Source organism: Egretta garzetta, unplaced genomic scaffold (assembly GCF_000687185.1).
Source record: "Egretta garzetta isolate BGI_Z169 unplaced genomic scaffold, ASM68718v1 scaffold369, whole genome shotgun sequence".
Lineage (NCBI taxonomy): Eukaryota > Metazoa > Chordata > Aves > Pelecaniformes > Ardeidae > Egretta > Egretta garzetta.
In genome coordinates, this window is record NW_009260837.1 from 2,272,276 (window position 1) to 2,283,302 (window position 11,027).

An 11,027-nucleotide genomic window follows, 5' to 3' on the forward strand; every position below is an offset into this window, starting at 1 on the left:
AATAAAAATGCACAGTCGTCTCTGCAAAGCGCTCAGCAGTGTACATGTCATCTCCAGCCCAGGGTCAGCCCTGTGAGACCGGAGACCTTTAGCTCCGTAACAACTCCCTTACTCTGCCGTGCCTCAGCCGTGCGCTCCCACCCTGAGCTGTTTCCAGCCACTACCCTGAGTCACTTAACTTCCAGCCTTGAGCTCTACCTCAGCCTCGGTTTGACACCCGTCTAGTCTCGTAGATTAATTTATTTCTGAGGCACCTTCCTTCACATCTGCAGAAAGTCCTGGCTGTGGTGGAGCAGGTGTGTTGCAGTGCCTGGTAGCGGGGTGGGCAAGGCTGCCTTGGCCCCCACGGGGTCTGTGAGCCACCGGGGAGAGAGCTCCCCTACCAAGCAGAATGGCACAAACAACTGATTTTTTGGCCTGATGGCAGTTTAAAAACCAGCAAACACTAACAAATGTTTTGAGTCAAGCCAAATATGTGAACCTGGTGAACAGAAAAAAGAAAAAAGAGAGAGAAGAATAATTTTTGTATAGAGTTTTTTTAAGGGGTTTTAATTTCTGTGAGAGAAAGTAGAAGAAAAAGATGTGATTTAAAAAAAAAAAAAAAAAAGAGTGGTGTTTAGTTTAAAACCATATTTAAAGGTTTTAATTTCTTTCCCTCCTGGAACCAAGCAGTGCAAGTGAGATAAATTTACAAAATTATTTTGTAGCTGCTGAATCAGTGCTTTTGCTGGACACATTTTTAATTCGCTATCTCAGCTCTAAAGGGCCATCTGTCTTGCAGCCATTGAGGGGATGTAGGGCTGGACTGGGAAGTGGATGCATAGGTAATTACGGAGTTATATACAAACTACTCAGATCTCTGCATAACGGATCCCCTGAAAGAACTGAAACTATTATAATGATTAGGCTGGTGGTGGAGGCTCAGAGGGGCTCTGCTTCTGCTGCTCCTCCATATGTTGCACGCAGGATTGCTAGAAGCCATGCAGGACTCCCCTCTGTATTAGGGCTGATGCTGAAACATGTCAGAGGGAGGTAGAGAGGATTTTCTTCTAAACTGCATTTTGCACCTGTACTTCTGGAGCAATAAGGCTGCCAACAGTTTTGCACAGTTCGCTGAGCATCCCTTCAGCCTCCCCAGAGTGATAAATCTATGGCTGGGAACTTTCTGGTACTAAAATAGCTCTTAAAGCACTTTGAATAATCAAAAAAACCTTCATACTTTGTAGGGCCCTTTTATTTCTCCCTCTCCCTCTCGTCTAATTTCAGTACTTGCCTTTGTGAAACTCTACCATTTATTCCCATGTCACAGTAAATAAAGGTACAAATGTATCCTGCTGGGTCAATTAACCCCGGTTCTGCGCTGTGTCACAGTCTGTGCCGGCTGTGATTTCCAGAAAGGAATATTCTTTTGTCATTCTTTGCCCATGTGCGAAGTGTGTTAAGACCGTAAGGTAACTGTAACACTTTTCCACACAAAGCTAACTCCGCTTTTTGTAATTTCTGGAGAGCAGTTATGAACTGTAAAATGGCACGAACCAAATACATGACTGGTATTCTGAAGTGGCAGAGAAGACAAAGGACTGACAGTTTTTGTGCTTTCATGCCAGCGCGCTCCCTAACGATGGGCGAGCCCCACCACAAAGCCTCTGAACTTCAGCTCTCAGGCAGTCCTTCAAAGGCTAGGAGAACCGGGAGGCTGAGGCTTCCCGGGTTTCATGTTATTCTATGCAGTAATATGATGCACTTCACTGCGATATCAAGCTCTAAAATAAGCAGAAATAATAAGAATAAAAATAAGGGGCATTGTTGACTTGCGCTTCCTTGAGCTTTCATGTGAAATGTTTAGATAAGCTTGCTCGGTAAAGTCAACCTAAACAGCCGCCTGATGTAAGAATAAACCTGTTAATGAAACAAATGTGCTGTGCAGCGGCATATATAAATACTGACTATATTTTTAAGTGAATACCTGATAAGGAAATAAGCTATGACACAAATGAAAGGTCGAGACACCGTATGATGAACTGCAACTATTTTCAGAAGTGCTACAGGAATAAATCTGTACTAATCTATATACCAGTTCACATCAGCGATGCATGCTTCTGGGTTTCGCTTACAAAGGAGCAAATAATAAGGAACGTAGGTTAATGCTAGTGTAAAGGAATGAAGACAAATGTGGAAGGAAAATTCCACCTCAGAGGTCCCTCTCGTTCTGGTGAAGTAGTGTATACATAGAAGTGATTTAAATCAATGGAAGTGTATTTTCCTTGCACGGGAGAGTTAGTGTTAAATAAACAACTGATATTTCAATCAGTGGAGGCGAGGGGGATCTCCCAGGCTGCTTTTTGAGGAGGCCTATTCCTACCTCTCTCTGGCCTTTCTGCAGATCCCTAAATGCTGCAAGATGCAGAGGGACAATTTTTGCACCCCATCAGCTGATATTCCTAGGGCTGACCGATCTACAGGTCGGGAGAAATACTCTGCAAGAGTCGTAGGTGCCAAAGGGATGGGTGGGGGATGATGTGGAGACGGGTAGGCAGAGGCCAGAGGGAGCGACCAGATCCGCTCCCGGTGCCAGCCTCTGACGTTGGCCGTTTCCACGTGATACCAGATCTGTTCCCTGCTGAAAAACCCAGCAGTATCAAATTGGGCTGGATTGGGTATTTCTGTCATACTAGCCAGAACACACAATAAGGAGTCCATCTTAGTGTATGGCCTTATGTCAACTGCAGAATGACAGATAATACCCAATCCAGAGCAGAATGTCTATTTATGTTAACCCCTTGTTAACCTTTTTTGAACAAATTTAAACTGGCAGAGTGTGTTTATACCAGAGTAGTGCTTTTTGTTTTATGGCTGCAAAGTTTTGATCTGCAACTAGGATTCTTAAAGCTGGATTTATGGTTTTGTCCAACCCCAGCCATAATATGAACTGAAGATCTTGTGTTACTAACAAACATGCTTTGCCTTCTGGGCAAGCTGGAGGTCTCAGTGTTACAGGATGAGAGAAAAATTGTGCCACCCAGAAACTATCATCCCGCTTGGTGGGAGTGTAAAGATTTGTGTTATATGCATTAGAAGAAACATTTTGATAGAAAACATGCAGATTCTGCAGTAAAAGTACCCAGAAGGTGTTGCTCCTTGCGGGTTTGAAAACCCACACCATTATGAGAATTGATGACAGCACAGGTTCCCAGTGACCCTGGTAATAGGCAATCAGTCTCCCTTCAAAACCACACACACATGGGTCTCAAGTGTCTTCAAGCTGACAGCACCTATCCGGCCAGGCGCTCCTCCTGGAGCTCCCCCCGCCCCTGCGCCTCCCTGGGGGGCTATGGCCACCACCCAGCAGGGCTGTGGCCACCACCCAGCGGGGCTGCAGCCACCACCCAGCGGGGCTGTGGCCACCACCCAGTGGGGCAACGTCACTCAGGCGCAAGGGCTTGCCATGCCCAGTGGCCCATGGCTCCTGCTCAAAGGCTTCAAAAATAAGATGCAGAAAGTTCCCTAAATGTCAGGGTTTTGCATGTTACTTTTTCAGATGAGTGTAAATGTAACTGCTGTTCTTCAATGCGAACATTAAATCTACTCTGTAAAAACACAATTACTGCTGCCATGGCAGAAATCAGTCGTCCCTTTTGAAGGAATGCCTTGAAAATGCAATCATAAAATCCCTGCACGTTATGGATTTCATTAACATTGTGCTCCCCTAGGATTCCCAATTGCACAATAACAGGAGTTCTTTAAATTTTAAATACCACAGACAGGAACAGTTTCACTAAAACCAGATGTGAAACCCTCGCGCTGGCCTTCTTACTGGTTCTAAGTACTGAAACTGGCTGGTAATTGATACCTATTAACGTGTTTGTTGTTCAGATTACAGAAATGGAAACACTATACTATTTTTCCTGTGAAAGGATACGTTAATGAGGGACAATGACTTACGTTGCAATGGCAGTTCCCTGCTCTTGAGTACATTAAAGGGCTGTTTCTATTTTTTATTTTAAATTATGCTATTTCACACTGAAGGGCAGTTGAGTGTGTGAAACGTAAGTGTAATAAACAAGTAGGCTGAGCTTAAGGTTGAGGAGCTAATAACATCCCATATGACAATAAACTAACTTCATGCTTATTTTTGGCAGCCCTTGCCTCATGCGTATCTTTATTCCGTTCGTATTAGAAAATCCACAGACTTTATTAATCTGTATTTAAAGAAGAAATTCAATCTGGAGTGACTCTGTTTCTGATTATGGAGTCACTCCAAATCTCAAGTTAGTCAAGCAATTTAAAAAGTGTGTTTGAAGGTAAAACTAAAATGGAGAAAGTACTGTGCAGACTTATGGTGTGGCTGTGCTATGGATATTTTGAGTCTAAGCTTTGACATTTATTTCAAAACAACTAAGGAAAGAATGGACAGACAGCTTTCACCTAGCAGAGCCCAGTAAACAGGCAGCATTCAGATGGACTCAGGAATTAGTACCTTGTCAGCCACAAAGGAGCAATCTAGTTCTTCCACCAAAGAATGGGTTCCACATCCACAGATGGAATTCATGCAAATCCATTGCTAAGAACAAGCCAACATTATTTTCCTAATTCTTTTCAGCCAAATGGTCCGAAAGACGTCAACACCTCAAAGGAGACAATCATATCGCATGCCCTCTAGACGTCCTCTGTAGATACCAATCTCCCTTTGCTGATACTTAACTGAGGTTTTCTGTTTTCTTTAGCAAAAACATTAACCTTGAAGGGAGGGGTAAAAGGAAGGGAAAGGAGAACTATAATATTTCCCCTATACAAAAAAAATGATACACTAAGGAAATTAGTATTTGGAGCTGAATTTTCAAGCTGCTTCACCCATGTATGATTGTACATATCTCATATATATGCCCTAGTTGCATATGCATATTAGCAGTTTGAAGGCAGACATCACTACTTAACCAGCTGCAGTACGTGTGCAGGTATGGAAACCTGCAATCGTGAAAAGATTAATGAATAATGATACACACAAAATCTTTGTCTTTCAGACAAGGGCATACAGGCATAAATTTTCACTTAAAAAGTTCCAGGTTCAGTGTTGCTATATCCTTCAGCCTGTTTTTTGCTGTTGAATGTTTTCTAGAGTTCTTGCACTATGTAACAAAAATCCATTTAGGCTGTACTACACAAAAGCAAATACTTCAAATAAATGACTAGTTTACAATAGCATACAGAACAAAACAGAACAAAGTGACCTCAGTCCTTCATATACAAGTGTCTTCCTCCTTTTATAAAATATTATGATTTTTTTCAATGGGTAATTTCAGAGTATTTTATTAGTTGCATGTCCTTGGTTGTTTGTCTGTAAGCTCTTATGGAGATGAACATCTGTTCCTGGGGATATTTGTACAGAGAAAACATGGGATTTCAATATTTTATCCAGATACAAACTCGCACCGTGTGCTTACTGCCAATGGCATCAAGCCTTTGTTGAAGGTGGCAGTTCACATGTGCAAGGACCCTGTTATTGAGGTCCCGGATAGTCTGAAGCACTTAGCACCCATCTCAAGATTGTCAATTAAGTTTAACAGGAAAGCATTTAGAACACATTTGGAAGTCTGCATTAGTGATGTGAGTGGAAATAAACCGTAATGAATAAATGTAAGGATTAATATCCTCCTGACACAAATGGAACCAAAGATAAGTTAAACTGTTGTACCTTGTGAAAAGCCAGGGGTTGGCATACTCAATCTCCAGTTGCTTCTGCTACACAGGTGGAGTGGTAGAAATGATTAACAGCATTAATTAAACTGCTTCTGCAGCACGTGTTAAGCACACCTATTCAATACAATGCATCTTCAGGCAAGACTTTGTAGGCTCAGTCTTGCAAACAGGACCCAGCTCTTCAGTGAAGGCTGCTACAGCCTAGTTGCTCTGTCATGAAGTCTGCCTTGTCAGTGCAGTCCCTCCACATGGGCCCTGGGCAGTGGAGGAGATGCCCTAGGGCTAGGCTGCTCAGGGAAAGGGTTCATGCTGCCTCTTCCAAACCAGGGGCTGGGGGAAGTAGGTGAGAGCTGTGGCATGAGCAGTGCAGCATACAAACAACCACCAACTCCTTGGCTCATGTGGTAGATATAGGCAGTGTAAAGCTGCTAAAAAATTATGCTCAGTGGTTGTTTTGAGGCCCTGAGCACCCTGGTTTATGGCAGAAGGCAAAGGAGACTGAGAAATTCATGGGCACGAGGCCTGAGGTACCCTGAGCTGTTTTAAGCATAAACCCCAGAGTAGCTTGGATTCTGCTATGTGTTTGTTATTAAAAAAGTTAATGGTTAAAAAGAGTCCTTTGAAACTTTTCCTCAGAAAGATCTAGTTCTAAGTGAAAGGATTAAGCTATATACGTATGTATGTAGTCATCATAACTTAATAAAGCTAATAAGCACACGGAACACATGAATGACATTTGACTAGCTCTCTTGTTTTGATTATCCAGTCATAAATACGTAAGTGACAGCAGAAAAGAAGGAAATAGAGAAAAAGTGGCGGCCCTCCGACCAGATGAAACACATGGAATTTGATTCTGATGCATTCCATCCTTTTTTCATGTGCATTCCATGAATTGCAAGTGGCAATGATTAATAACAAGCCTTGCACTTAGATAAGGCTGGGGAGATTTTGACATTTATTCCTAAGTAAGGAAAAGGGATCAACAGGTTTTTTTTTTGCCACTCTGAAGTCTGATTAGGTCCATCATACGTGATTACCACTTTGCCAAGAGCTCAGGATGTGTAGGGGCCCCTGAGCAGGACACCTGAGAGTCCCATTGTGTGCAACGGATCAGGAATGAAAGATTTCCCCCTCTTTCCTCCCTTTACTAACTACTACTCAACATGTTTTTAAGCTTTCTTGCAGACAGCAAACCTCACAGGAAACATCAATGTGAACATTCGTATGGACGGCTAATAAGGCATTGGTTTTATATGCCAGTTAGTAATTTCCTATAGAAAACAACAGAAGCAGGAGGAATGCTTCCAATATATGAACAAGTTTTCAGTATTAGTTATATTGATCTAATATGCTCAAGCCTTTCTCTTAGCTTTTGCCAACAGAAATAGAATCTAGATCATAACTAACAAGTGTAAGGCAACCTACAATTGAGACAAATCAGTATTTTTTTCACCTAATGATATCCATAACTGCGTGCTAGTACAAATTACTTGTATACCATAATTCATATGAAAAATTCTAACCTATTCAGGAATCACGTGCCATTAAGCTATGGACCCGATGGTAAATAGCAAACAATGAGCCTAAGTAGACCAACTGAACTCAAGGCATCTCTCCGTGGGGTCAAATGTTTGCAGGATTTCTCCTGTATTAACAGAGCAAAGCCAAGGCGGTCCATCTTGCTAATGAATGTTGTGTTTAAGGACATGGACGAATAGCCACTAGACAGAGATCACTAAACTCATTCTGTATGTAACGTATTCTAGAAGGGACATAGGTCTTCTGAGGTGAAATCTGAGTGCATGAAAACACCACTCTGTATTAATGCTTAACTGTAATCAGCTAGAGACATAGCACATGCTCAGTTTACTGGGACATTCCACTTTAAGTGCATGTTAAACTAATATTGACTTTTCCACTAAACCAAAATCTCTGTTATTTGTGCCCAGAAGACTGAAAAAACAATAGATGTGGGAAGCAGAAGAATTAATCTTCCTGACCTTTTCTTTTTTTATACCGTTGGGAGTCAAGTCTTTTTTTGTGTGTCTAATAGGGAATGTGAGCTATTCACTTGCAATGATTCTTAGATTATGCAGAAGTACTTTACTGTGGTGGCTTTTTTTCTTTCTTTTGCATTCTCCACATTCAATAAACTCCACAGAGTATTATTAATAATATCTTTAAAACGTTATCTTTTTACCTGTATCCATTCTCTGCCAGAATCTTCCCCTGGGGTCCATCCGTTCTCAGGGTAATTTAGCCGGGACCTTTCTGAAGACCAGATAGCGCTGTACTGGGAGGAGACAGTGATTTGATCAGAGTGAATTTCTCCTGACTCCATACCTAGTGGTTCCATGCACTGGAAATCTGAAGAAAAATAAATTACCATCATTATTATGGTCAGCTTTTTGATTTAGACTTTGAATAATGAGAACGTTTTCCTGCTTTGAATATGAATGTCTAAAGAATTTATTTTTATGTGACTTTGAATTCTTTAGCAACTTTAAGTGAGGCAGTATTGGGCTTATGGTGTTATTCTTAATACTGTCATTTGAGTTGCCATGGCAATTTCTGCAATAATAATGCTATACAAATATTTTTAGCCCAGCATTGTAGCCATTTCAATATAGGACAATAGAATTCTCTTTTCTGGGGTAGCACAGGCACTTCTGTGGATTCATGACATAAAACAATACATGTTCCACTCATAATTATGCACAAAGCCAGGAAAGACAAACCAGATGACTGTATAAAATAATTTTATTTTAAAACTATTTAGTCCATTACAAAAATTATAAAATACTTTTAAACTATTATTAAAATGCTAGCCATTTTCTTTTGATCCTTGACAATGCAGAGAAACATATCAACAAAATTTGAATCCAGGCCAGAAGAGTATTGACCTAAGGGAATTATCACCTTTTCTATAACATGCTGTATTTTAAATGAGTTGATCATCTCCATCCAATCTCTTTTTGTTGACACAAATTTACCAAGATAATCTAGAATCGATTGACAACGCAGTCACCATAGCGAGTTCAAAGGCTGATAGGGCATGGAGACTAAATTCTTCTCTCACTCTTCAAAAATATAGGCTCCAACCCCCACCGAAGCGAGGGAGACAGGTGGCTTTAGATGGATCCTCATGCCACACTGCTCATGCACCCTTCTGTCAGAGTTGTTTTACCAACCTCATTGCAAGGGTAGGAGAAAATAACATGTGTCTATGCTTCTGTTCAGGGACTTCATAGTATATTAATATAATTCATCCCTTCATTAGCAGTTCAAGGTAAAATACCGGTGTGTGAAGTGGAGGCCCTGATATTTGGGTACACACTCCTTTTTATCACACCTTCTCTGGAGCCGATGTACCTCTAACAGAGGGTTAGGTGCTGAGCTGAAGGTTTCAAAATCTAGGAGTTGGAAAAATGAGCTTTTAATAAGCAAAGTTCTGATTTTTCAATGAAAATAAAAATATTCTGAAAAAGCTTTAAAATCTTCTATCTGGGATCCAAAAGCTTATATTCAGAAATGCTATCAGGGTGCCTTATAGAAGTTGTAGTTAGGGCGCCCCATAACTGAATTACGAAACTTGTTGCCAAACTGCATTTCCCATGGTGCACCTCCCTTTCTCCCATTTCTGTGCTGCTTCAGTGTATTAGGGGCCTTGCGTGAAGTACTGCAACTGAACTACTTTAGGGTAAGAACCAAAGTAAATTAAATTCTGCTTCAAATCAGAAAGAGAGCTGTGAGCCACTACGAAGAACTCAAGACATGGTAGGTGGGAGTCATATTAAAATATCCAAAAGGTAGGTGTCTAGTTTGATCTAGACATGTGGGCTTTCCTTGTAGTCTACTGAGAGGGACAAGTACCTCCCGGGGAAAGCTCACGTGCCTAAGTAGGCTGAGTTGTCCTCTGGAGGTGACAACACAAAGAGCAAGGGTGGCTGAAATCAAGTGAGAAGAATCACTCCTCTGTCTAAGCCTGCATCATAGGAAATGTTTCCTCTTCTCATCCAAAAGCCTTTTCACACACACTAACTTCTCCTGTTTTGTTGTCCTGTGTTTAAGAGCTGAAGGCATCCCAGCATAGCGGATATTACTGATTCTGGCTCCAGTGTGATGATGCCTCTACAGCCCAGGGAGGATGTCTGTGGAGGAGGTGGATATGGGGACCCAAGTTGGCTGTGCTAGCTAATGAAGGGGTAAGGAACAGCACCTACATAAGGAGAAGCCAAACTAGCTGTAGGTACAATCTGAGAGAGGTGGAGGAGGAAGCTTCCCATCCACAGAGACTGGGGTTTGTCCCGTTCCCTCTTCCTGGCTATGCACCTACAAGAAAGCTGTTAAAGAGGCAAGGGGCAGAGGAGAGATGGGGAATAACAGGGATAATTTCAGTTTATTGATTTTTATTTTGTTCCTTCTTTGCCTAAACAAGTACATCAAATCTGGGTGAATCTGCTCAAAACTCAGCAAGTCACAGAAAGGAGAGTTTGATTTAAAGTGTGTGTTTTATCATTGAGCAAAGCAAAGAAATCTGCAAGGACATGGTGTAACACAGCCGTTATTTTCCTGCGTCTCCCTCACTTCATTTCATTCTCTGTCCAAAGGGTAAGCATGAAAATGAGGCAACTGGGAAAAAAATACGAGACAGAGAACAAAGCTTAGATAGCTTGTGAAATGGTTTAACAAGAACACATATATTAAATGGGTTCTTTTTATTCAAGAAAGTGATCATCAAAGCTTATTCCATGCAATAAAAGGCGGCTTTGGATAGTGCATTCATTGTTCGTGTTTCATTGTTTTAATGCAAGTGTTCAATTGCTCTGCATTCCTGTGTTTCCTTGGTCAGCACAGTTTTTCACAATAATTATCCCAACTTCCTGGCAATACTGTGGAATAAAACTGTAAGGAGAATTCTGCTTCTTGCATTGCTTTTCAAAGGGCAGCTGTTCTTTAAAAAAAAAAAAAAAAGAAAAAAGCAAACCAGAACCAAACCTTCCCCACCATCTTATTTATTTAATGTTTCTTTAAAGTTTCATGCAACACCTGGTGTGCAAGAAGACATAACAGAGAATATTTTCCAAGAAGCTCTGCGGGATAGATAAATACTGACCTTCTGATACACTGCTCTGCGACACGCTGTAGTTTGCTGAGAATCCCTCTTTTGCTATTGCGCTGTCGGTGTAAAATACCATTGAAAGAATCCCCGTTGAAGACCGGACACGTCCTGGGTTGTTCTGCCCACAATAACGCCCTATGTGTGGGCCAACTGCAAAGAGACCGGATATAATAGTAAACTACCAGGTCTGCTACAACAATAGATGCCA

General features: G+C 41.4%; 1 protein-coding gene across 1 annotated transcript in view; it reads right to left on the minus strand.

Annotated features, from left to right (window-relative positions):
- The window catches only part of NRP1 (neuropilin 1), an 82,983-nt gene that overhangs the window by 41,246 nt on the left and 30,710 nt on the right, over positions 1–11,027 (minus strand). The window contains exons 4-5 of the mRNA XM_035902433.1: positions 10,814–10,969; positions 7,898–8,064 (exon numbers count right to left, since the gene is read on the minus strand). Coding sequence (XP_035758326.1) covers positions 7,898–8,064; positions 10,814–10,969 — 323 coding nt within the window. The remainder of the gene's footprint in view (positions 1–7,897; positions 8,065–10,813; positions 10,970–11,027) is intronic.